Source organism: Bos indicus, chromosome 2 (genome assembly GCF_029378745.1).
Source record: "Bos indicus isolate NIAB-ARS_2022 breed Sahiwal x Tharparkar chromosome 2, NIAB-ARS_B.indTharparkar_mat_pri_1.0, whole genome shotgun sequence".
In the NCBI taxonomy this organism is placed as follows: Eukaryota; Metazoa; Chordata; class Mammalia; order Artiodactyla; family Bovidae; genus Bos; species Bos indicus.
The window spans coordinates 20871335-20899263 of NC_091761.1; the positions used below are offsets into that span (position 1 = coordinate 20871335).

General features: G+C 36.4%; 1 protein-coding gene across 5 annotated transcripts in view; it reads left to right on the forward strand.

Annotated features, from left to right (window-relative positions):
* The first annotated feature begins 4638 nt into the window (after positions 1-4638).
* Positions 4639-27929, forward strand: part of LNPK (lunapark, ER junction formation factor) — a 98006-nt gene continuing 74715 nt past the window's right edge. For 4 of the 5 annotated variants that reach the window (XR_011570762.1, XM_019970477.2, XM_019970485.2 and 1 more), the window contains exons 1-4: positions 4639-4795; positions 9988-10076; positions 11668-11709; positions 12415-12602. Coding sequence is in view for 4 of the 5 variants with exons in the window: in XM_019970477.2 (XP_019826036.2) it covers positions 10050-10076; positions 11668-11709; positions 12415-12602 (257 nt within the window). In the remaining variant the exon portion in view is untranslated. Of the gene's footprint in view, positions 4796-7768; positions 7797-9987; positions 10077-11667; positions 11710-12414; positions 12603-27929 lie in introns of all 5 variants that reach the window. The other variant, XM_070803127.1, reaches the window with a different exon arrangement.

Consider the following 27929-nt stretch of genomic DNA (forward strand, 5'->3'; position numbering starts at 1 on the left):
GGTATATATATAATATACCTTTATTTACTATAAAGGTATGAAATTCATGTGATGAAAATGAAAAAATTTTTTGGAAAACACATGAGAATACCTGAACAAATGTGGAGTCATACCATAAGCCAGAAAGGGGAGGCTCATGTTGAAGGATATTATTCTCCCTGAAATTAATACCCACAATTAAAGAAATGTGAATAAAAACCTACAGCCACATGGATGAATCTTAAAGACGTAACTTTGGGTAAAAGAAATAAAGACATGAAAAAAAATTTATGATTCAATTTACATTGAGTTAAAAACCAGGCATGAAATATACTGTTTGAGTAATTAAGCAATAAAACTATAAAGAAAAGCAAGGAAGTCAATATTTTAATAATCATGATAGTGTTTGTTAACTCTAGGTACTTGGGGGTTATAAAGGAAGGGGCACTTTGGGGCCTTTGGGGTGTTGGTAACATTCTACTTTTTGACTCAGTGTGGGTTACATGAGTGTTTTGGGTTATAGTCTTTAAGTAGTATACATCTGTTTGCTATATTACCCATTAAAAAAATAATTCTAATCTCTTTCCCCCCCTTACTTTCTGATTCTTCCTCTACATCTACAGTGCTTCATAGAGAAAAAGAGATGTTACAGTGAGACTACACAGAGAACAAGCAATTCAGTCTTTAAAAAACAAGATGTTTACAATGTAAGTTCTTGAGAATTTGTTGAGAGTGAAACATAACATTCGAACCTATTTCCCTCTTAACCCTGGCCAGATTAGCTAAAAGAAACCTCTGAATTGGTAGGAGTATATGGAGCATAACACCCATAACACCTTCCCCAGTGAGGGAAGGACAGGGTTTGATGCGAGTGGTAGAAAAAGAGAGCACTGGAGTAGGCTGAGCACCATTTCAGTGGACAGGACAGGAGGCCTGGGCTAGGAGCCAGGGAAGCTGTTACAGCAGCCTGTCAGGGCTGCCTGCTGCCTACATTTGCATCATTCAACAAAGGACACCAGCTTTCCTCTAAACTGCCTGACGGAGCACGTAGGACACTTCTGTAAAGGATGGAGGGTGAAATCTTGGACTACCTGGTACTGCATCATCTTCCTTTCTCCCATCCTCCCATCCCTAGAGGGATGTGCTTTTAATAAGCACTTAGGGTAACTCTCATGCAGGTGGCTTCTGGCACTGGAGTACCACTTTCCAGAGAAACTCCCTGAGAGGAAGACTCACTGGTGGCACTTGTTAAAATTCAAAATTTGATGCCTCATACTAGAGAACTTTTTTTTTTAAATGAAGGCCCCAGGTAATTTGAAAGGAAGTTTGGCAAACAGCTTTAGAGACTTTTACTTTTTGTTTTCCCACAATACTTATATTTGCATTTTGAAAAAATAAGTACTTTGTGGAAAAGAACATATTACAAACCCGAACACTTTTTCTCTAACTCAGACTTCTCAGTGCTGCAGACCCATAGATCTGTTTATGTGACATCTCTCCTTGCAGTCATGAAAATATCTGAGACTCAGCCTGTTGAAATCAATTGAAATCACCATCTCCCCCCAAATCTCTTTCAGTGTTCTCCACACCTCAGTGAACATTGCTTTCCATCCACTGTGCCTGCCAGATATCCTGTCATGACTCCTTCCTCTCCTTCAATCCCCATTCATTCCTCTACTTTACCTAAATCCATTCTCTAGACCTATTTCACCTCCTAAATTGTTCCATTTCCCCCACTTTTCTCCATCTCCTTGTGCCCATCCCAATCCACTTGAACTACTTTGGTCCAAGACTGACCTTGTTCATATCTCCACACTGCAGCGGGAATAATCTTTTCCAAACACGGATCTGATCAGGTTAAATCCCTACCCCATTTTGTTCTCAGTATGGCCAAGCAAGTCCTGCTTAGTCTGGTCTCCCTGCACAGGGCTCTAGTCACAATGACTTCCTTTCAGACCCTTGGGCTTGCACTGTTCATTCCTGACAAAAGGCTGTACATATATTGTTCCCTCTGTTTTCTTTTCTCCTTTCTTCAGTTTCTCATCCTTCAGATCTGTATTCCAGGCGACCTCCTCAAGCATGCCTTACCTAACTTTTCTGACCAGATCAGTGACTGACTCTAAGCTCTCAGAGCACCTATCTCTTGCAACTTTCATTTATCTATCTAAATAAACGTGGCTCGCTTATTTGTTGAATTAGATCTTTACAAATTCCTTTGCCTAGAACAGTTTGTTTCCTTGCTCATCGTCTCTTTGCTTTTCACTTCCTTAGTATCTATTGCAGGACAATTTTTAGTATTAGTATTTACAGCTAAAACACACCTCTGGCTGTTCTTGCCTTAGCATTTTCCGATCTTTTGAACATTTGCCTCTACCACAACACTTATTTACCTTATATTGTGTTTTTTTGTTGTTGTTGTTGTTTTCTCAAAGGTTTCTCTCTCTAGTGTCAGTGGCTTTGCTGTTGCTGCTGCTAAGTCGCTTCAGTCGTGTCCGACTCTGTGCGACCCTATAGACAGCAGCCCACCAGGCTCCCCCATCCCTGGAATTCTCCAGGCAAGAGTACTGGAGTGGGGTGCCATTGCCTTCTCCGGTCAGTGGCTTTAGGGCAGCTATTTTACTTATCTCTGTATTCTCAGCACTTAACACATGGTCTTGTCTTCAATAAATATTTGTAATGACTGAACTGGAGCCTTAGTTCAGCCATATAGTGCATATGCTGATCTTTCTGCTTCTAATATCTTCTCTCACTTTGCCTACAAACTCTTACCACTTGATACAGAGGAGGCAGTGATATAGAGGAGGATAGCATTACTTTCAACAATATATGTATAATTTTTATTCAGTTCCTTTCTCTTTTCAGTTTCATTTGAAAACTGATAATTACCTTAAAAGGTTATTGGAAAGGTTAAAAAAGTTAATGATCTAATTAGTACTCCTCTGTCTCTGCCTGTCAGGTCAAATTTCTCCTGTTCTATATCAACTACCTAAGGTATTTTGTCTCAGGATTAGGTTTTTGGAATTTCTTGTACCCAGTTAGCTCTTTTGTTTTCCCCCACCTGTTTTTGTCCTCTTTTCAGTAAGTCTTGATGGATCAATTAAAACTAGAAAACAAATCATTAGCAAATAGAAAGTATCTCTTCCTTGTTCTCTTAGAGAGATTGTCCTGAGGTGAGGAGCTATATTTGCAAAACTGCACAGGCCTTTCATTTATTTATTTTAAATACATACACATATCCAAATTCTTTTCCCATTTAGGTTGTTATATAATATTGAGCAGAGTTCCCTGTGCTATACATAGGTCCTTTTTGGTTATATATTTTAAATATAGCAGTGTGTACATGTCAGTCCCACACTGCCTAACCGTCTCTCCCCACTACCCTTCCCCTGTGGTAACCAAAAGTTCATTCTCTAAGTTGCCTTTTTTTTAAACTTTAAAATAAGAAAGGATGAATAACAAAATGTTTAAATTTCCATACCAAAATAAGTGAAATGTTTCATTTTCTTTTAGATATGTAATGTGTCTTACCCAGAGCATAAGAAGAAACTTTGGTTTCCTTCCCTTCACATTTACAAATCTGTAACTAAACATTTTAGCAGTTAAGCAACTCTACAGTGAACTATCTGGTAGCTACCAGTATAATCAATTATTCTTACCAACCAAATACTTTGCTTTCTTTTCGTAATTTACCTGTTTGGTTGTCAAAGTTTAAACATAGCATAATACAACGATTATACTCTTTAAAATACCATGGGCACTTAAAATGTGTATATAACTGAACAAAATAGAAGTTCCATGAAAAATGTTTGAACACAGGCGTAAATCGTGACAAGAGCTTATGCTGAAGTTTCTCTATGCTTCTCCAACATTACCTTGTGTGATTCAAGTACTATTTGTTATTGAGACTTGTCACTCTCAGTTGACTAGTAAATTTAATGTGCTTTAGCCAACGTTTAAAATCTGAGGCAAATAAAACCTAGGTGATTTATTCGTGGGCCTAGTACCAAGACCTGCCAAGGAAGTGTTCTTAAGCGTTTTAAGATAGAAAACTCAGTTTATGTTGTTAAGCCACCGGTTTGAAAGCAACATCCTCGGGCAGTTGACGTTTACCACATAATGGTGAGGTAAGCGGCCCAGTCATCAAAGGACCCTTTTTCAAGTCCATGAGTCATAAGTCTCAAGCACTCCTGGAGTCCAGGCTGAATTTCTTCACTAGCTTGGTTGGGAACCCGTCTCTCCTAAGCTGTGTAGTTAACTGGCTCCGTTGCCGGCTGGATGACAGCTGATCCCGCACTCTTCAGGGCGGGCTCGTGTCCAGGTGCACCTATCTCCACCGTCAAACCCACTCCTCTCTCTCGCGGCGGTCTAGGGCCATCCGGACCAATTTCGGGGGTTTTCTTTAGCCAGTGAGACTTTGCAGAACAGGTTCCAAAAGAAAAGCAGGAGGCAGAGGAGGAGTAAGAAGTAATTATTGGTAAGAGTCAAAACAAATGACTCTCCACCTGTGAGACGCGACGACGAGCACCCCATTTGGCTGCGGAAGCCACAGGGATGCACAGACCGCCTCCCGCCAACCGTCTGCCTCTTCCCCCAACTGCCCACCCTAGTCACGGTCACGTGATGAGGGAGCGGCGCGCGCCGGCCACGGCGCTGATTGGCCGGCGGAGGGAGCGCGGGGTTTGATGGGAAGGAGTTGGCCGGGCCCATATCTCTGTCACTGGCTGGTGCTGTCCGCTCTGGAGGCGGACTGCGGGGTGGTGGCTGAAACTGGCAGAGGTGGACGCCAGCGCCGGGCTTTGCCCGTTTCTACTTGAAGGTAGAGGGTTCAAAATGAGGGTCATTGGGAAGGTTCGGCAGAAGGGAGGCGCGCTGAGCTTTTCCCTGGGAAATACGCTGCCGATTATCTCGCTTGCCTCTCCCAGGCGCCTCCGCCTTATGCCGAGTGGCCTACCAGTTGCGCGGCGGCGGCTAGTCGAGCTCCTGCCCGGCTGGGTGCTGACCCCTTCTCACCGCCTGATCCCCTTGGTTTCCCGGTCCAGTGGCTGGGATGGCTCTGGAGTGTTGGAGACCCCTTTTTGTCCCCGGAGGGGAGTTGGTTCCCCAGCCTTTTTTCAGAGATTCGAGGCGGGGGTGGTGGTGCGGTGGCTGGGTTGAGCGGCGCACCATCCCTTTGGCCCACCTCTCTGTCCGAGCGAAGGGTCAGAAGGTCCTACAGTAGGCCATCGCTCTGCGTGGGTTCTACCCTTGTCATCTTTTGCTGAGTTGTGCAGAGGCGCCGCGAGTGGGAGAGATCGGGAGGGACCGAAAACTGTCAGTGTCATACTGCTCGGCCCAGGCTTGTGGGCGTGGATTATGTGCTGCTTAGAGAAGCCTCTCTTCTGCCGTTGTACTTATTTGAGAGATGGTGGGGTGAAGGGAAGGGCGAGATTGCGTGGGTGTCATAGGCCTGGCAGAAGAAGAGCAACTCTAAACCGCATCAATAGTTTTAATTCCTGAATATTGTGTATGGGGATTAAGAGAAAGTTGGGATTGGTGCTCTCAGTTTTGCTGATGGTGCTCTCGCTGTACTAAGTAAAATCTATGACTCACTGAATTTTCCATTTTCCGTTTTTCCCAGTAGGCTTCTGGTTTGTGGTGCCCATTGTCGACTGTTTTCTCCTTTCTCTGTGGCCTGGGTGTCACTGTTGACAAAATTGTCACCACACAAAATTCAACAGCAGTTTGTGTGGTTGTGAGTAAGCTTCGCTTCAGGGATATGTTCAAACTGGCAAGGAATGCTAATTTCTTGTCCTCAGCAGCCCCCGTAGTTTAGTTTTAGGAGAATCAAGTTGATTTTGAACACATTTTTAAACGAGTGATGCATTTACAATTAGAATTTCAGTTTTTCTGTCATCTACTGGGATGAGCCCAATACTGTTAAAAACCTTGGTGTTCATATATTATTAACTTGAAATATTCTTTCTTAAGGAAGAAATGGCTTACAACAGGTATGATTTGTTATAGAAATCTTTCCAATCAAATAGTCATTTTTTGAGTAGTATTTAGTTTAGAATGACTATTGACTTACCGTGAAGACTAGAACTTAATCATTAAATAATAAAAGTACACTTTTAGAAGTGTACTTCTTTTCAGTAATTTTATTTTTGAGCAATAAATGTGGTTTGGGATATTTCAGAATTGTCCTTTCAGTTAGGATATTCGGGAGTTAGAGTTCTAGAACAAACCCTTTTAATCTCAAGTTGAATAGTCCAGTGTGTTATAGAGGTTTCTATTGATGGTGACTGAATAGTTTTTACTTAAGTTTGGAACTTGATAAAACTAAACTTCCTTTGCTGTTAAAGGCCCTATAGGGTTATTTTAATGGAAGAGTTGTTAGAGTATTTTGCTTTTTTTTTAATATTGGAGGAAACGAGAGCAATACACTTTCAGTTTAAAATGCAAACTAATTTTGTTTTCCAATTTTAAAATTATGAAACAGTTTCTTTATAAGAAAGTAGAAAGAAATGTGTTCCATATGAGAAGTACTGCTGTACTACATGTGTTTTCTGGTAATAGTAGTAATAAGTTCTATAGTTTATTATACACTTCATTATTTGTTGAACACTGTGCCAAATAATGTATGATTTCATTTAACTTATACAACAATTATGTGAAGTGTACTTTCACAGCTAAACAAATGCTGAACTGAGGCTTAGAGAGTTTAGTTTATCCAAGATCGCATAGCTAGTGTGTGGTTGAGTCATATTTTGAATCCAGACCTTTTTTATTGCCTTATTTCAATATGACTTGAAGTAAGCTGAAAATTTAAGAATAACATGTCTCAAGATTTTAAATTCTGACACCTAAACCTGAGTGTGAATAGCAGTTAGTAGAAAGCATTCGAATAATATGGTGGGCATTGTTATTTATTGAAAAACACATTAGATGCACCCAGCTCTTATGGTCATGTCAGGTCCCATTATATCAAAGTGGAAGGAGACTCTTTGTACATGTTCATAGAAGAGTTCTTAGAATAGGCCAGTTGAGATTGAACCATCTGTCCACTCAAGGGCAAGCAAATCGATTTATGCTTCAGAAAAAAATGCTAGTAGTTTGATTCTCATGTATTTTCCCTGTGTTGAAAGGAAGCAGAGATGGACTGGAGAAAGGCAACACCCACAGCAGTAAAAAAACAATTTGTGTTGAGAAATTAGGATGTGTCAGACACTGTTGTAAATCCTTTAGAATGCTTTTTAACATTTGAGAGGATTCTTATCTATCACTGTTTTGCAGATGAAGATAATGAGTAACTGAGAGGTTAAGTACTTTATTTGCCCAAGGTTTCATAGTAATGTTAATGTTTCATTAATACCAAAACAATTCTCAAGCAAATAATTGATGTGAAAGTTGGTATTAATTGTAGTATTATGCATATATTTCATATGACATGTATTTTAAAAGTGATATGCAGTAAACAAGTAGAAGTAGTACTTGAAGACTTCTTGTACCAGTTCTGCCCCTACCTGGAGGTACATGATTTTGGCACATCATTTAGCTTCTCTTCCGTATAGACTTAAGCACTCAAATTTAATCAAATAAAGGAATTGGGCTACATGATACACTGTACCAATCCTGGATCTTGTGTTTATAACTTTCCACTGCAGTAAGCCTGTTTACCAGATGTTTGAGAATGTCTGAGGTGCTTTTACGTACAAATAATTCAGTGTAATCTACAGAAAGATTTTATTTCTGATTTTGAGTTATTGGAAATAACTTGTTTATTTTTTTGGCCTTTTTTATTGAACTATAGATGATTTACAATATCATATAAATTGCAGGTATGTAACTTAGTGATTTACAATTTTTAAAGATTATTCTCGATTTATAGTTATAAAATGTTGGCTATATTCCCTTGCTGTACAATATATCCTTGTAACTTATTTGTTTTATACATAGTAGTTTGTACTTCTTAATCCCCTACCCCTAACTTGTTGCTTTTTAAAAAATCAAAAGTAAAATACTGTGTCTGGGTCTTCTATTAGTACTTACTGTCTTTGGGAACTTAGTAAATTATTTCACTTCTGTAGCCTCAGTTTCCTCATTTGTAAAACAGATTGATAATAGTATCTAAATGACAAAATTTATGAAAAACATTTGTTTTATGGCTTGCTAGAAGATTGAGTACTCAGCGTTTAAATATTATTGTCATTAATTTCAAATGTTAAAATATCTAGTTTATGGTAGCTATAAACTTGGAGGCACGTCACTGTTTCAAACCAGAATGTGTAGGTCAGTTGTATACAAATCACTGTCCTATACACCATGCATACGTGGGATAATGTATACTTTGAAAGTATACAAGTTAAGTGGTTCATCTGAATCTTCCCTCCCCAGTCACGTGTCTTGGTGATTTTTAGCATATATGGTTTTAAGATCTATTTAATGTCTTAGCTTAGAAATTTTTAGTTTTATTCATTAAAGTTCCTGTGTTTCCTACAACCACATTTTAGAAATTTGAATACTGAGTTACTATTGAAAGATTAATAATAATATTTAGATTGCAACTTAAATGTGACTTTATAGCATTGATTACATTTATAAACTGCAGAAATTTTTAGGATAGATGATAGATATTTCTGTCCATAAAAGTCACTTTGTATGTTTTATAATTAGATTTTTTGTTACTTCTGTAACCGAGAAAGTTCAAGGTAGGCATGCCTTATGCTAATTCCAATCTAAAAATAGTATTTCAGAGTGTATGTACTTACTTGGTACTGGCATTATTTTGTGATTACATTTATTGGTTTAAAAAAATGTAAGAATTATGGCCTAACTTTTTTGCATGGAAATGAAGCAGTTTTATATTGGTAGAATATAACTGTAACCTTGTAAAAATATGTAAGTTTGAAAATATAATTCAACTATTTGAATTTAAAAGAATTAAAAATTATATAATTATTGACTGGTAAATTGATTTAGGTTATAATATTGCTGATACATTTTTTAAATGTATGGTAATATTTAATATAGCTTCCCTTGTGGCTTAGTGATAAAGAATCTACCAGCAATTCAAGAGACTGCCTGCAACACAGGAGATGCCAGTTTGATCCCTGGGTTGGGAAGATCCTCTGGAGAAGGAAATGGCAACCTACTCCAGTATTCTTGCCTGGAGAATTGCATACATTTGAGACTCATAGAAAAACAACCAAAAGATGGGGATAGGAGATACAACTGCCTGACATGACACTTTAACTAACTTGAGGGACTCAGAGTTTCAGAGAGAAATGCTTATTTGGGTGTTGACTGGTTCTAGACAGATCAGAAGTCTGAAGATAGAGTTCCTTTGGGTAATGTTTCTTCTGAGTTATGGACAAATGACTTGATTTCTTTCTACTTAATTTTCTTATCTGTAAAATGGTAGTAATGAAGATTATCCTGTGAAAAGTGATACTACTATTAACTTTAATGTACAGAAAAGAAATTATGGCTCAGAAACATTAAATGATATGCTCATTGTCACAGGTAGCCTTGTAACCCTTATTTTCTTACTCAGAATCCAGTTGACTTTCTATTATTGTAAAGTGATGTTATTTCTGAACATTGTAGAGCACCCCTAACTCCAAATAACTAGTTTAGTTGGGAGACAGCCAAATGATAGATATGGCTGTATTTAAGAATGTAGAATAAAAGTATAGCAGAACTTTTCTTGTAAGAACAACATAGAGGACCTACTTTAAGGAACAGAAAATTGCAAAGTGGTATAAATATACACTTTTAAAATGCCTTGCTACTTAAAAAGTCCTTCCAGCATTATTTTCACTTTTAAATATGTTCTGCCTTGAAAGAAAGATTTTTTAAAAGGTGGACTATCTGCAAGTCTATCTGAATTAAAATCTCACATAAGTGAAATCCAAGGAAATTAATATTTTATAGTATTTTATTTATTTTATAGTATTGCAGCATTTAAATTTTATAGTGAGTATGCTGTGTATTTAACTTAAACTTTAAAAATAATTTCTTTATTTCTAGCTGTGAATTCCTTTGGACAACTGATGATATTTATTATTGTGCCCAGTTTTTACAAATGAAAAATGGGTGGATTATTTTCTCGATGGAGGGTAAGTTAGTTTTCTTTACAACAGTTCCTAGTCTAATGTAAAAGTGTCCCATCAAGTTATTTGTAAAGATCTTTGTGGTGTAAACTTGAGTAGTAGTTTAATATTATCCCTAACTCTATTCAATTTTTTTTTTCCTTCTTGTGAATTTGTTTTTTATTTGGACTTTAATGGTTATACTTGCTTTATAGGTGTCTCATGTCTCTGTTTAACAGGATTATTTCACTTTGACTTACGAATTATTTTTATTTCTCTCTTTATACCTTCATGTACAAATGATTATCTTTTATTGTTTTCATAGCACCTAAATTTCAGTCTTACTTGAAAGATAGTTGAAATTATTCTATGCAGTACTTAATGTTTTTATAGGTTGTATCTTTTTGCTTAAAGCTTATCACAAATATTTACTGAAGTGATACTAGATGTACTTTTAGGAACTACTAGGTTAAACACAATTAAAAATAGAGTTTTATTTTATTGGCTAAGTCTTTAAATTTAGGGTTATAAAATATATTGGTAAATGCTCTTCTTTAAAATAAGGGAAGGTAATGTAGTCTAGGACAAACTGCTTATTTTTTTTACTCCTTTTTACCGTAGTAACGGAATCTAGCAGTACTTGACATACAGTTTAGTTTTTGAACTATTGCTGGAACTGCTTTGCTTTGGATTGACATTTTATTGATACTGTCCACCCCGCCCCCCTTTAAAATCTGATAATTGAATTTATCTGTTCTTCCTTTATCTTTCTTGTTAGGTTGAACCATATGAAATTACCAGTCTTCAACAGTTCTGACTCCATAAACAGCAATTTCATATGGTTTAATCTAATATTAACAATTCCTGTGGGTGCTGCAATGAATTGATTATCATTACCCTGTTAGATGGTTGAGTATATAATTAGTAATTATTTTTTCAAGTGTTATGTGAGCCATTTTGGCTGATTTTTATTCTAGGTGATATAAAAAATGTCTCTGAAAAACAAGCTCTGTTGTAATGAAGTATTCTTAGATGCCCTTTAAAAATCTGATCTTCAGAAAAGTACTTTAGGAATTCAGAATGAAGGTAGCTTATTGATTTTTGACCCCCAGCATCCTAAGTGAACTTATAGCAATAGTAGATCAGAACATCTTTAGTTTTGAATTTTTAAATAGAATTTATAGTTATAATAATTTAATATAATTATTTAGAATTAATAATTTATAATAATAATATAATTCTTTTGAATAATCATATCTAAGAAAATTTTCCTTAAAGGAAAATTTAAACGAATTAATCCTCAATAATTTCTAAGTATGTTTGATTGGGGTTAACGAGAGTAAAAATTGAGCTACAGAGTTGAAAGTACTTTTGGGCCTAAAAATAAGTTAAATAGGAGCATCTTATTTCTTTAGTCTTGTGTAACTTTGTTTATACTTATAATTTTTATTTAAATCTAAATCTCATTTGTAAATAAACAGGAATACATATTGCTTGATAATATTGAAAAAACTTAGTTTTGGATTAAAATGTTCTTTTATGATTAAAAAAGTCAAAGTGTTTCCAAGTTAGTGATAACAAGCTTTAATGCTGTCTCCTATTTCTGTTTATATAACAGACGAAACCTTCAACTGTAGAGGTTCTGGAAAATATAGATAAGGTATGTTCTTTGGCTCTGGGGTGTTATCTAAATATTATTTTAGTATATATTACTTTGGAGACTAGATCTGGTATGGGAATTTAGAGGTGATATACAGTAAGCCTGAGAACGTTCATGTTAAAGTCCAAAGTCTTATCAGTGACTTAAGAACTCTGTGTCAAGTAATAGTGTAAATCAATGTTACACCATCATAGATAAGTAGATTATAAAATAGTCTGAAACTATTTATATCAGCTTGCAAACTTCACAGCTTTTTACAGTTTCTATCATAAAAAATACTTATTCCTTGGGAATATTGAGAATGATGAATAGATTGAGGGAATCTAGTATGGATCACTGTTTCAATTTTTATTAATCCTTTTTATAGTTACTTTTTGTTTGGCCTTATACAAAGAGAGTTACTACTTGTTTGTTTTAACAAATACTGAATATTGATGCCAATTTTATACCTCTTGAGCTTTGCTAGTTTGATAGGTTATCAAATATTATTTTTAAATATTTTCCATAAAAAGATTTGTCAAATCATTATAGGCATTTTAATATATTTTAAACTTCATTTTTAATTGTCTTTTCATATTATGTTCTATTTCAAATATCAAGGTATTATATTTCATTGAATTTTAAGGGTTGTTTCTCTGTAACTTCTCTATCATGTTAAATTTTTTTTAAACAGTTTACTTTCTTTATGAATTTTTCTCTTCACAGGAAATTCAAGCATTGGAAGAATTTAGGGAAAAAAATCAGAGATTACAAAAATTATGGGTTGGAAGATTAATTCTGTACTCTTCAGTCCTCTATCTATTTACATGTTTAATTGTATACTTATGGTATCTTCCGGATGAACTTACAGCAAGACTTGCCATGACACTCCCATTTTTTGCTTTCCCGTTAATGTAAGTAAAATATTCTTTTTGTTGACTTTTCTTCTTTCTGACTAGATAGTTTTAATATAGTCAGTTTCTTTTTATTATGAAATATAGTACTGTTGCAGATTGAATAAATTTCCTTTTTTTTGCAATTTGAAAACTGTTTCTTTAAAAAAGTAGAACAGTTGTTCTAAACTTTTATTTACAGTCCAGTGTACTTGAGGAATATGACCCAGTGACATTTATAATAATGGTTCTATATGGTAATCTTTTTGTGATTCTCTAATAGATGGTCATGCTTCCTAAGAGTATTGGGCATGGAGTGGGCATTTCTGATTGTGGGTAATGGTAAGTGAGGGAACGCTTATAAAACAAAAAGAACAATTGCTCCAGTGATTCTGAATGTATTCCATTCTCCTGCTGTTCCCCTCTTTTTAGTAACTGCTATAAAGCAATTGACTCTTAGTATAGAAATATTTTGTAATATAGTACTTTACAGGAGATGAGTCATGATTGAAAATTTTGACAGAAAGTTGAGTGAAAAATTTGTTCAGTCAGCAAATGTTTATAGGTACCAATTGTGTAGATGTTGGATTATTGTGGTGTATGGTACACAAAAACACTAAACCTTTGTCCATAGATCTTAGACTGCATACATTAACTTAAGTATAATGAGTATTATGAGAGTGTCAAATGGTCTGGGAGCATTTGACAGGATCCCTAACACAGTCTGGAGTGGAGGTGGGGGTCAGAGAGGTGGAGGTGGGGGTCAGTCCTTTGTTTTCTTTATTACTGCTGCCACAAATTTAGTGATTTAAAGTAATACCATTTATTATATCACAGAAGTAAGTCAGAAGTCCAGGTAGTTTGGACTTTTTGCTTAGGGTCTTACAGGTTTAAATCAGTTATCAGCTGGCCTGGAGTCTCTGGTGGGAAGAATCTGCTTCTAGGCCCAAACGAGGTGTTGCCTGACTTCTGCTCTCTCTGCCTCTGATTTCCTATTTTGCCCTTGATTGGGAGAAACTTCTGCTTAATGGCTTAGCTGGTTATATTAGATCCACCAGGATAATCCATGTTAATCTTCCTATCTTAAAATCAATTGAGTAATAATTATATCTGCAAAGCCCCTTCATCAGTTCAGTTCAGCTCAGTCCAGTTCAGTTGCTCAGTCATGTCCGACTCTTTGCGACCCCATGAATCACAGCACACCAGGCCTCCCTGTCCATCACCAACTCCCAGAGTTCACTCAGACTCACGTCCATTGAGTCAGTGATGTCATCCAGCCATCTCATCCTCTGTCATCCCCTTCTCCTCCTGCCCCCAATCCCTCCCAGCATCAGAGTCTTTTCCAGTGAGTCAACTGTTCGCATGAAGTGGCCAAAGTACTGGAGTTTCAGCTTTAGCATCATTCCTTCCAAAGAAATCCCAGGGCTGATCTCCTTCAGAATGGACTGGTTGGATGTCCTTGCAGTCCAAGGGACTCTCAAGAGTCTTCTCCAACACCACAGTTCAAAAGCATCAATTCTTCGGCGCTCAGCCTTCTTCACAGTCCAACTGTCACATCCATACATGACCACTGGAAAAACCATAGCCTTGACTAGATGGACCTTTGTTGGCAAAGTAATGTCTCTGCTTTTGAATATGCTATCTAGGTTGGTCATAACTTTCCTTCCAAAGAGTAAGCGTCTTTTAATTTCATGGCTGCAGTCACCATCTGCAGTGATTTGGGAGCCCCCCAAAATAAAGTCTGACACTGTTTCCACTGTTTCCCCATCTATTTCCCATGAAGTGATGGGACCGGATGCCATGATCTTCATTTTCTGAATGTTGAGCTTTAAGCCAACTTTTTCACTCTCCTCTTTCACTTTCATCAAGAGGCTTTTTAGTTCCTCTTCACTTTCTGCCATAAGGGTGATGTCATCTGCATATCTGAGGTTATTGATATTTCTCCCGGCAATCTTGATTCCAGCTTGTGCTTCTTCCAGCCCAGCGTTTCTCATGATGTACTCTGCATAGAAGTTAAATAAGCAGGATGACAATATACAGCCTTGACGTACTCCTTTTCCTATTTGGAACCAGTCTGTTGTTCCATGTCCAGTTCTAACTGTTGCTTCCTGACCTGCATACAGATTTCTCAAGAGGCAGGTCAGGTGGTCTGCCCCTTCATAGCAGTACCTAGATAACTGTTTGTATAACCAGAGAATGGAAATGTTGGAGAGAGAGGGTGGGTATCTTGGAATTCTGCCTACCATAGCCTTCCTGAGGAAGTGATGTTTGAATTTGAGATCTGAAGGTTGAATATGTGTAGCAAGGGTTGTGTGATATGGTAGGTAGTGTAGTAGGCAGAAGGAATGGCATGTGTGAAGACGCCAAGGGAAGATAGAGCATGTAGGTTTAAAGAAGTGAAAGAAAGCTGAAGACTGGATTATGGAGAAAAATCTGGATAATTAGGCGAAGGATATTTCTTGTGGGCCTTATAGTCCATGATAAGGATTTTAGCTTTTAATCTAAGAATAGTGGGCAGCCACTGAAGACTTTTAAGAAGTATGACATGATTGTATTGTTATCTTGAAAATACCACTAAGGCTACAGCATGGAGAGTAAATTAGAAGGGAGTAAGAAGGAAGGAATGATGCTAAAGCTGAAACTCCAGTACTTTGGCCACCTCATGCAAAGAGTTGACTCATTGGAAAAGATTGTGATGCTGGAAGGGATTGGGGGCAGGAGGAAAAGGGGACGCCAGAGGATAAGATGGCTGGATGGTATCACCGACTCGATGGACATGAGTTTGAGTGAACTCTGGGAGTTGGTGATGGACAGGGAGGCCTGGCGTGCTGCGATTCATGGGGTCGCAAAGAGTCGGACACGACTGAGCCACTGAACTGAACTAAACTGAAGAATGAATCTGGAGCAGCAAGATAAAAGGTTATTGTAGCTGTCCGAGAGAGACATAGTGGTAATTTGCACTTGAATGGTGGTAGCAGCATTGAAGAGGAACAGATGGTCTGAATGAAGTGGATGGGTTGAAGAGATTTAGGAGGTAGAATTGAGGTAATATGGAGAGGTTCTTCGTGATTGGTTGGATATGGGGTTGGGGGGGTGAATTGCATCAAGGATAAAATTGAAGTTCATAGCTTGGGAAATTTGGCTGATGGTAGTGTCATTCATCTGAATAAGCAACAACATGAGAGCGAGCAGGTAGTTGACCCACTGAGACCGAAATACTTGTGTTCTATCCAGATAGAGCTGCCAAGTAGGATGGTTAAGTATGACTATGAAGTTCAGGAGAGAAATTTGAATAGAAGGTACAAATTTAGGATTTGGAAGTATATAAATATTAGTCAAAGCCATCATTTGTCTATTCAGTAAATATTGAGTACCTGCAGTGTATTAGGTTTGGAGCTAGCCCCCAGCAATAAGATCTTTGTCGTCATGGAGCTTGCATTCTGTTGGGGTTGGACAGACAAAAAATGAGAGACAAGTAAACAAACAAAGTTAATTTAGAGAAAGATAAGTGCAATGAGGGAAATAAACAGGTGATGTGATAGAGAGGAGTAGGATACTTCAGGATGGTCCAGAAGGCCTCTTTTGAGGACCTGGTATTTGAAGTGAGAACTAAAGTATGAGAGAGAACCAGTATGGAAACAGTTGGAGTATATGGAAGATTATTTATATATACAATGTAGAATAGCATGTATACCCACAGAGAGATATAGGAAAGGATTATCCTCAAAATAATAATGGTAATTTTCTCTAGGCTTTGGAATTTTAAGTAGTCATTTCTTTCCATTTGCTTTTTTGGTGTTATTTGAATTTTTAATATCAATGTATTCTTCAAATGAAAAACACAATTCCAAGAAGATCTTTCCAAAAGAAAATGCACAGGCTGTGAAGTATGAGAGAGTATTACTTAGGCGAGAATCAAAAACATAGGTATATCTGGAATGTGTGAGGAGAGGATGAGCAATGGAGAGGAAGAGCAATACAAGGTGAGCTTGCACAGTCTAGGTCATGGAGATCACAGAGAGGAGTCTGAATTTCATTTTGGGTGAAATGGTAAATGTGTAAAGGTTTTAGTAGAAAATGGCATGATGATATCTAAGTTAAGATCATATGTGCTGTCGTAGGGAGATGGAGTAAGAGGAGGACAAGAGTAGAAACCAGGAGATCAGCTCAGAGGCTGTTATAGAAGTTTAATTAAAAAATGAAGGTGGATTAGACTTCCCAGTGACAGTAGAGATGAACAATGATTTGGAAATATTTTGGAAGTGAAACTGAGACAACTTGATGGGAAGAAATGGAAGGTAAGGGAAAAGGAGGAATCAGGGTGATAACAAGTTTTTTGCTTTGACATTTGGTGGGTAGGATCTTTTTCTTTGGGACTTCTATAGTAAACATGTTTGGTTTAGTCTTTAGGAACTCCTAGAGCTGATACAATTTTAACTTTGTGTGTAGGTTAAAGAGCCAAAAATCGAGTGCATGCATATTACAAAATAGTTGTTTCTGCCATTTAAAAGTTTTTTCTTCTCTTTTGAAATCTATTGGAATGCTTCTTAACCCCACATGTAGTCACAGATTTCATAATGCTGAGCTTCTTTCCCTTGTTTCCTTCCTATTTTTTTCCCTTTAAATGAAGAGAGAAAAATTTAGAAAGTGAGTAAGTGGAAATATTAGTTGATTTAAGTGTCTTTATATACTTAAACTTCACTTGACATCCATTTCCATATAAAAATTGATTTTCTGCTTATAAAAGATTTTTTATCTAGTTGTAAAAGAACGCCTGGCAGGGAACTCTACTGTGTTAATTCCAGTGCCTATCCATAGATTGTCATCAGCTATTTTGACTCAGAAGACTTTTTTTCCCAAATAAATCATACACTGTTTTTAAAAGTAAAAAATACTTAGTTTCTTTAAAAATGTTTGTTATTTCTTCCATTTGATCTTTCCACTCTTTGAGTATGAAACTTTGTTATCCTTACTGTGTCCTTTTGCTTGTTCTGCATCAGCTACATCTAGTATTTCTTGGCATGTTACACTTCAGAGCTATTTCTCACTCTCTCATTCACATCTGTGACCTGGTTCTCTGCTGCAGTTTCTATTTCAGTGTGCTCGTCACTTTTGGAAGCATAGCCCAGTTATCCAACAAAGAATAGAATTGTCCTTCTGATTGATGACAGTCAAAAAAGCATGAAATAAAATACAGCAACCTGAGAGTGAATGTGGTAAATAGAAAGAAGACTCACCACAGGACATTTTCTTTTGAGTGTAATGTGAGCTGTTGCCCAAGCTTACCCCTGGACTTTTTTTCTTTGGAAACTTCTTTTTTTTTTTTTGAGGTTTTTTTCCTTTGGAAACTTTTTTTTTGAGGTCTTAACCAGGTTTTGCTTAAAGAAATGGAGGCAGAAGAAGCAATAAAATGCATTGCTTCACTCTCATCACTGTCTACATTGATTGTAAAGTTTAGACATCTACCTAATAACTACAAGAAGTGACTGCTGCTTCTGCATTCCAAGTTTCCCAAATGCTTTTACTTGCAGAGAAGTTATAGATTTTGGACTGAGCATATATTGCCTAATCATAACTATTCCCCAATTATCTTTTATTATAGAATATTTTATTATGTCTTCTTTTTAGGATGTAATATGGAGGGACTTGGTGAGATTCCAATCTATTGTTTTTCTGCTTTTCAGATATGATAATATATTTATATTTCTCTGGTCTCTTTAACTGTTACTAAAACTGAAAGTAAGGTGAACTGATTTCATAGGAATTATTAAGACTGCGTGCTCCATAGTGAGGGAAGGTTTGGGTTACAGTTAAATTTTTATATTTCTACATTTTGCTGGCTGATACATGCATTACCTTGGGAGCTGGCTCATTTTTTGAGTGAACAACCGTAAAGTTCATCTCTATCCTTAACTAACTCTTTGAGCAACCTTATAAATTTTTATTTCTGGATACCTTATTCTTACTAGTTAAACCTTTCTAGAAATTCCATTCAAAAGATCATTTCAGAGACCAATTAGCATAAAATGTTGACTTCCCCATAGGATTTAACCATGTTTTCTTTCCCTGTATGTGTGTTTTCCTCTTAAAATGAATTTATGAAGGGGAGAATTTAAGCAGAGTAACTGAGGAAGGTGGTTTTGTGCTGTTTGCTATGTTTTCTTAGTTTTCTGCTTGAAAGCTGTTTGAGGATAGAGCTTTGATCTTATACTGATACAATTTTTATGCCTCTTTCCCACTTTATCTTCTCCCAACAGCTTGTGATATATATTTCCTCAATCCATCTAGATAGCTAACAGACATAATTTGTAGCCTTTTAAGGAAAGTTAAAAGTTTGTTTCATGAACTCTAATAATAAAGTATCGAGTATAATAAAGTTCAGTTCAGTTCAGTCGCTCAGTCGTGACTATTTGCGACCCCATGGACTGCAGTACACCAGGCCTCCCTGTCTATCACAAACTCCCAGAGCTTACTGAAACTCATGTCCATTGAGTTGGTGATGCCATCCAGCCATCTCATCCTCTTTTGTCCCCTTGTCCTCCTGCCCTCAATCTTTCCCAGCATCAGGGTCTTTTCCAATGAATCAGTTCTTCACATCAGGTGGCCAAAGTATTGGAGTTTCAGCTTCAGCATCAGTCTTTCCAATGAATATTCAGGACTGATTTCCTTTAGGATGGACTGGTTGGATCTCCTTGCAGTGAAAGGGACTCTCAAGTTTTCTCCAACACCACAGTTCAAAAGCATCAATTCTTCGGCACTCAGCTTTCATTATAGTCCAACTCTTACATCCATATATGACTACTGGAAAAACCATAGCTTTGACTAGACAGACCTTTGTTGGTAAAGTAATGTCTCTGCTTTTTAATATGCTGTCTAGGTTGGCCATAGCTTTTCTTCCAAGGAGCAAGCGTCTCTTTAATTTCATGGCTGTAGTCACCATCTGCAGTGATTTTGGAGCCCGCAGAAATAAAGTCTGTCAGTGTTTCCATTGTTTCCCCATCTATTTCCCATGAAGTGATGGGACCAGATGCCATGATCTTAGTTTTCTGAATGTTGAGTTTTAAGCCAATTTTTTCACTCTCCTGTTTCACTTTCATCAAGAGGCTCTTTAGTTCTTCTTTGCTTTCTGCCGTAAGGGTGGTGTCATCTGCATATCTGAGGTTATTGATATTTCTCCCGGCAGTCTTTATTCCAGCTTGTGCTTCATCCAGTCCAGCATTTCTCATGATGTACTCTGCATAGAAGTTAAATAAGCAGGGTGACCATATATAGCATTGATGTACTCCTTTCCCGATTTGGAACCAGTCTGTTCCATATCCAGCTCTAACTATTGCTTCTTGACCTGCATACAGATTTCTCAGAGGGCAGGTCAGGTGGTCCGGTATTCCCATCTCTTTAAGAATTTTCCACAGTTTGTTATGATCCACACGGTCAAAGGCTTTGGCATAGTCAATATAATAAAGTATCTCTCATCAACTATAGTTGTAAAGAAGAAGGTATCTGAACACCTCTTGATATTTACTCAAGGAGACTACTTAGTTTTTGTAGGTAAGAAAATAATTTTGCAGGCATCCCTTTTATAATATTGATAGCTATTAAAACATAGATATTCACTTGATATAATTTTGTATTTAAAGAATTATGTACTGAGACATAATTAAGAGACAAATCCTATTCTTGGATAGGGAGATTCAGTATTGTAATGAGATTGGTTCTCCCTAAATTAATCTAAAAATGTGTAATCACAATAAAAAGACTAAAAATCTTGGTACACTTATTCCATAATTTTTAATGGAAAAGTAAGCAAATAAAAATGTCTTGAAAAATCTAGAAAAGGAGCAGAGGTCTACCAGGCTTCAGATGTATTATAAAATTTCATTAAGTAAAAGTTTGGTCTAAATAGAGACACAGACCAAAGGAAGAGAGACACAAGAATCCAGAAATAAATCTCCAAAGGAATTTTTATTGCATATGGTTTTTATACATGATAAAGATAACATTTCAACTCATTGGGGGAAAATGGTATTGAGTTATATCTCCCTTTCCATTATAAAATAAAATAAAAAAAATAAAGCTTGTATATATGTATGGAATTTAGAAAGATGGTAACAATGACCCGATATATGAGATAGCAAAAGAGACACAGATATAAAGAACAGACTTTTGGACTCTGGGAGAAGTCGAGGGTGGGATGATTTGAGGGAATAGCATTGAAACATGTATATTACCATATGTGAAGTAGATGACCAGTTCAAGTTCGATGCATGAAGCAGGGCACTCAAATCCAGGGCACTGGGACAACCCTGAGGGATGGGATGGGGAGGGAGGGGGGACACATGTACACCCATGGCTAATTCATGTCAATGTATGGCCAAAATCACCACAATATTGTAATTAGTCTCCAATTAGTTAATTAAAAAAATAATTCTACTCAACATTGTTTAATAAAAAAATTATTTTCTTAAAAAAATAAAGCTTGTTCATTATACCAATATAAATTATTTTTGTTTGAATGTGAAAATAACTCTTGCTAAACCCTTTGATGATTAAATAAACTGACAAAATAGTCAACATAGTTATAAATACTGAGATCTGTATTTTTTCACTTTTAGCTTTATATATTGCTAAGTCTCATCTTAAAACATTTCAATAAATTGGATGGGTTTTGTGCAGTTGTTAGAAAGAAAGCACTTAAATTTGGCAAAAAGGACCAAATAAGTAAAAACTCCTTTGTATATGATTATTGCTAAAAAATCATCAGAGATTTATGGAATGTTAATCCTTCAGTAAAAATGAGGAAGGTTTATGTTGTTTGAGTTTTAGACATTCTGCTGCATTTTAACGTTTATCATTTTTAAATTCAGTACAGTAAAAACACTTACTATGAAGGATTTAAAATGTTTACTGAATCTAAGGTGTAGTTCTGTTTTATTGAAACTCCAATTTTTCATGTTAGAGCACCTTTATAAATTTACAGTGCAAGTCACTGATAATATTCAACAGAAATTCATTCCGACTTACTTTTCAAATAACATCAGATTCATTCAGAAAGGAACAACAGAAATAATTTAATGAATATGAGTTAAGGGATTTTAGTATGTCTTAGTATTACTATCTTAGAACTGATTGTGTATATGAACTTAACTGATTTTCTGTACTAGTTTTGTATTCAACCATAATAATTGTCTTATTGTTTCTTTTTAAAATTTTACTTTTTGACCCTTTTTATTTTGTATTAGGGTGTAGCCTACTAACAATATTGTGATAGTTTCAGGTGAACAGTTTCTAATAAATATTTTAGTTGATTCTTTGAGAGTTTACAAGTATGCAATCTTATTATTTGTAAATAGCAATAATTTTACCACCTCCTTTTAGATTTTTTGACTCTTTTCAGAATATTCCCCCCTCTTTCCTAATTGTGTTGGCTAATACTTGCAGGACAGTGTTAACTTACAGAGAAGATAGTTGTCATCCTTGACTTGTTCTTTCGGAATGCTTCTAATTTCCCCATTGGGCATTATTCTGACTTTTGGTTTGAGACATATATTTTATGTTAAGGAATTTTCTAGCTTTTTGTATATTGTTTAGCTTTTTTTAAGAAAGATTATTGAATTTTGTTAAATGCTATTTCATCATCTATGGAGATAGCCAGATAATTTTTCATCTTACACTTCTTTATATGATAGATCATATTAAATATTGAATTCAAATGCCAAAATGTTGATTTCTAGGAAAATTTCTACTTTCTTAGTTGCAGTCATTTTGTAAAAAATTAGAAAGCTTTTCTTTCTTTTTAAATGGTCTGTAACAGTTTAAATAGTACTGGCAGTATTTGTCCTTTACAGGTTTAGTAGTATTCCATTTGAAATCTTTTGGGCTTTGTGTTTTTTAATAGCAGCTAGCTCTTAACAACTTTTAAAATTCAATAGTAGTTAATTTTTTAGGCTTTCTCTCTCTTCCAAGGTTACTTTTGTTAATCATTCTGCAGTTTTAAAATATATTTGCAGTGTTGTAATAGTAGTAATCACTGTCTCTAATTGATTTTTAAAATCTTCCTTGTAGCTATGATTGCTGCTTCCTTATTGTTTCTTATTTTGTATATTTGTAATTCTTTTTTGATTGAATTGTTTTTATTAGCTGTTTTATTCCAAAGAACCAGATTAAAAAAATGACTTCTTTTTATTAATTATTTTTTCATGCTTAGGTTTACTTTATTCTTGTTACTCAAAATTAATGCTTTAATATATTTATTTTCATTCTTATTTCTTAACACAATACACGGTGCATATATTTGAGGCCATGGTATTTTCTGACTGTTTTAGTTTTATCCCACAGGACTTAATATGTGGTGATGTGTATTTACTTTGGTTATTTTAAGACATCATTGCATTTTTTTATAAGTTTTTATAATTTAAGGGTTATTTCTAGATGGCAGGGTGTATTTGTATGTTTGGTTTTTTGGCTTAGTTATTATTGGCAGTTTTTTTTTTTTACAATAATAAAATATATTTATCAGTTTTCACAATCAATAGTTGAAAAATAAAAGATAGTCATAGTTGCAAGCCATAATGGGAACATGATTGATCTAACAGTATAAAATAATTACATACAATTTGGAAGATCAAGCAGAGTGATGTAAGTGAAAGTGCATACATGCACATGTTTTCATCCACCCAGCCAATCTGTGTCTTTCTGTTGATACATATAATCCATTTACAATTAAGATAATTATTGATCTGTATGATCCTGTTACCATTTTCTTAATTGTTTTGGATTTATTTTCTGTAGGTCTTTTGCTTCTCTTGCGTTTCCTGCCTAGAGAAGTTCCTTTAGCATTTGTTGTGAAGCTGGTTTGGTGGTGCTGAATTCTCATAACTTTTGCTTGTCTGGAAAGCTTTTGATTTCTCCATCAAATCTAAAGGAGACTCTTGCTGGGTAGAGTATTCTTGGTTGTAGGTTCTTCCCTTTCATTGCTTTAAATATGTTGTGCCATTCCCTTCTGGCTTGTTTCTGTTGAGAAATCAGCTGATAGCCTGATAGGAGTTCCCTTTTATGTTATTTGTCATTTCCCCCTTGTTGCTTTTAATATTTTATCTTTGTCTTTAATTTTTGTCAGTTTGTTTACCGTATGCCTTAATGTGTTCCTCCTTGGGTTTATCCTGCCTGAACTCTGCTTCCTGAACTTGGTTGACTATTTCCTTTCAAATGTTAGGGAAGTTTTCAGCTATTATCTCTTCGAATATTTTCTCAGGTCCTTTCTTTCTTTCTTCTCTTTCTGGGATCCCTATAATGTGAATGTTGATGTGTTTAATGTTGTCCCCTAGGACTTCACTGGTTGCTCAGCTGGTAAAGAATCTGCCTGCAATGTGGGAGAGCTGGGTTCGATCCCTGGGTTGGGAAGATCCCCTGGAAGAAGGCAAAGGCTACCCACTCCAGTATTTTGGCCTAGAGAATTCCATGGACATGGAGTCACAAAGAGTTGGACACAGCTGAGTGACTTTCACTTTCAGAGATCTCTTAGGCTGTCTTCATTTCTTTTCATTCTTTTTTCTATATTGTGTTCTGCAACAGTAATTTCCACCATTCTGTCCTCCAGGTCATTTATCTGTTCTTCTGCTTCAGTTATTCTGCTATTGATTCCTTGCAACCCACTCCAGTATTCTTGCCTGGAAAATCCCATGGATGGAGAAGCCTGGCAGGCTACAGTCCATGGGATTGCAGAGAGTCAGACACGACTGAGCGACTTCACTTCTCTTCAATATACTATTCATCTTTGTTTGTTTGCTCTTTAGTTCTTGTAGGTCTTTGGTAAACATTTATTGCATCTTCTCCATTGTTTTCCCAAGCTCCTGGATCATTTTCACTGTCATTATTCTGAATTCTTTTTCTGGAAGGTTGCCTATCTCTACTTCATTTAATTGTTTTTCTGGGGTTTTGTCCTTTCATCTAGGAGATAACTTTCTGCTTTTTCATCATGGTTAGTTTTCTATAATATGGTTTTTGTTTTAGCTGCTGTGGAACTGTGCTTCTTCCTTCTGCCCTCTGATGGATGAGGCTAAGAGCTTATGTTAGCTTCCTGATGGGAGGGACTGGCAATGGGAAAAACTGGGTCTTGCTCTGGTGGGCAGGACCTTGCTCAGTAAAGCTTTAATTAAATTATCTACTGATGAGTGGGGTTGCACTCCCTCCCTGGTAGTTGTTTGGCCTGAGGCGACCCAGCCCTGGTGTCTAGAGAACTTATGCCAAGAAGGACCTTCCTGGCCTGCTGCTGCCAGTGTCCCTGTGGTAAGTTCCTGCCAACCCAGGCCTCCACAGGAGACCCTTCAGCACGAGCAGGTAGTTCAGTCTCCTGTGGGATTTCTGCTCCTTTCCTCTGGGTCTTGGTACATGCAGAATTTTGTTTGTGCATTTCAAGACTGGAGTCTCTCTTTCTCCCAGTCCAATAGAAGTCCTATAATCAAATCCCACTGGCCTTCAAGGCCAGATTTCTTGGGGATTCCCAGTCCCTTTGTCAGATCCCCAGGCTGTGCAGCCTAACATGGGTTTCGGAACCTTCACAACAGTGGAAAAGCTTCTTTGGTATTACAGTTCCCCAGTCCGTGGGTCACCCACCCAGTGGGTGTGGGGTTTGGTTTCATTGATGGTGCTGCTCCACTCCCACTGTCTTGCTGTGGCTTCTTCGTCTTTGGACGTGGGGTATCTGTTTTTTTGGTGAGTTCCAGTGTCCTCCTGTCGATTGTTGTTCAACAGTTAGTTGCTGTTTTGGTGCTTTTGCAGGAGGAGATGAGCACACATGCTTCTACTCCGCCATTTTGAACCAAGACCCTATTTCTAGTTTTAATGTATTTCTTTCAGAGAATGTTGTTTAATAATATTTCTACTTCTTTGATCTTATTGAGACTTTTTGGTGGCATGCTGTTTGGTTACTTGCTGTGTTTCATGAATACCTGAAGATAGTGTTTTTTTCCCACATACACAGAGTTTGATAGTATCAGTGAAAATGACCTTGCTGTGTTATATAGGTCTTCTGTATCCTAGTAACAATGTACTTTTACTTCTTGCTATATTTCCTTTAGTTTTCCTTTATATGAATGTTGATACTTTTCTATTTGATGAGTAGATATTCCTAAACTGAAAGCACATCCTTTAAAAAATACTTTTTACTTTGAAATAATCACAGATTCATAGAAAATTGGAAAAAACAGATATACAAGCATGTCCTATTTCTCCTTCACCTAGCTTCCCCAGTGGTTACATCTTGCATGACTATAGTTAAATAACACAGCTGGATATCGTTATTGGTTCAATTCATAGAGCCTATTCAGATTTCACTAGTTTTGCATATGCTCATTTGTGTGTATGTATTTTATATTTGTTTAGTTTTATCATATGTGTAGCTTCATATAACTATCCCACAATTTAGATCCAGAATTGTGCAGAGTTCCTTTTTGCTTCCCCTTTATAGTCATAACAGCTCTCTTCCACCTGCCCCATTCCTAACCCCTGCCACCCCAATCTGTTTTCCATCTCTATAATTTTATTTCAAGAATATTATAAAATCGGATCACATACTATATAACCTTTTGGAATTGGCTTTTTAAACTCCGCATATTCTTGAGATCCATCCAAAATGTTATATTCTTGTGATCCATTCAAAATGTTAAGTATGACAATAATTCCTTTTTATTGCTGAGTAGTATTTCATGGCATTAATGTAGCACAGTTTGTTAGTCCTATTCTTGTTGAAGGACATTTGGATGTTTTCCAGTTTTTGGCTCTCACAAATGAGACTTCCATGAATATATGTGTACAGGTTTTTGTCTGAATGTAAGTTTTCATTTCTCTGGTGTATATACCTGAGTGTAATGTCAGAGCCACATGTAAATACATGTTTACTTTTATAAGAAATTGCTGAACTTTTTTTCAGAGTGTGTGTGTATTCAGTCGCTCAGTTGTGTCCGACTCTCTGAGACTCCATAGACTGTAGCCTGCCAGGTTCCTCTGTCCATGGAATTCTTCAGGCAAGGATACTGAAGTGAATTGCCATTCCCTTCTCCAGGGGATCTTCCCAACCCAGGGACTGAATCTGGGTTTCCTGCACTGCAGGCAGATTCTTTTCCATCTGAGCCACAGGCTTTTTTTTTTTTTTTCAGAGTAGAGGTACCTTTTTACACTCCCACTGTTACGTTTAAGTGGTCTAGTTTCTCTGCATCCTTGCCAGCGTTTACTGTTTTCTAATTTGATCATTCTGATAGGTGTGGATTGATAGATCACTGTGGTTTTAACTTACATTTCCCTGATGGCTGTGATGTTGAACATATTTTCATGAGTTTATTTTCGATTTGTATCATCTTCTCAGTGAAATTTCTATTCATGTTTGCTGTCTGATTTTCTAATTGAATTATTAGTCTTTTTGCTGTTGAGTTTTGAAAGTTCTTTATGTATTTTAGATAGAAGTTTTTTGTTGGATATATGGTTTTAAAATATTTTTTCCCAGTCTGTAGTTTGTCTTTTCATCCTTATAAACGGTTTTTCACAGAGCCAAATTTATTATTTACAATTTTCCTTTTATGGATTGTGCATTCGTTATCAAGAACCCCTCTGTAACAGACTCAGACTTAGGGAACGAGCTTATGTTTGACAGCGGGAAGGACGGGGGAAGGGATACCTCAGGAGTTTGGGATGGACATGTACACATTGCTATGTTTAAAATGGATAACCAACAAGGACCCACTGTATAGCACATGGAACTCTGCTCAGTGTTACGTGGCAGCCTGGATGGTAAGGGTGGATTTGGGGGAGAGTGGATATGTGTATGTGTATGGTGGAGTCCCTTCGCAGTTCACCTGAATGTATCACAATACTGTTAATGGCTATATCTCAATGCAAGACAAAAAGTTAAAAACAAAAAACTGCCCTGTAGCTGTAGGTCTTGAAGAATTTCTTCTTTATTTGCTGTGCTTTTTTCCTTCTAACATTTTACATTTAAGTTCATAATCCATTTTGAGCCTGTTTTTAAATATAAGATGTGAGGTTCCATTGAGATCCTGTCTGTTGCTTGCTTTCTTTGCCTGTGGATGCTCAGTTGCTTCAGCTGTATTTGTTGGAAAGAAACTTCATCCTTTTTAATGCTATAAAATAACCTTTTTCTAGTTTGAAGCTTTGTTTGATTGGGGGGGTAGTCTTGAATTTAATTTTGTGTCATATTATGATCAAACCTTATTTTGTGTGTATTTGCCTACTATATTTTTTGTCCATTGTTTAATTTTCAACCTTCAAAAAACTTAGTTTTAGGTGTCAGTTTACATTATAGGGTTGGTTTTTATTTTATGATCTAGTCTGAAAGTC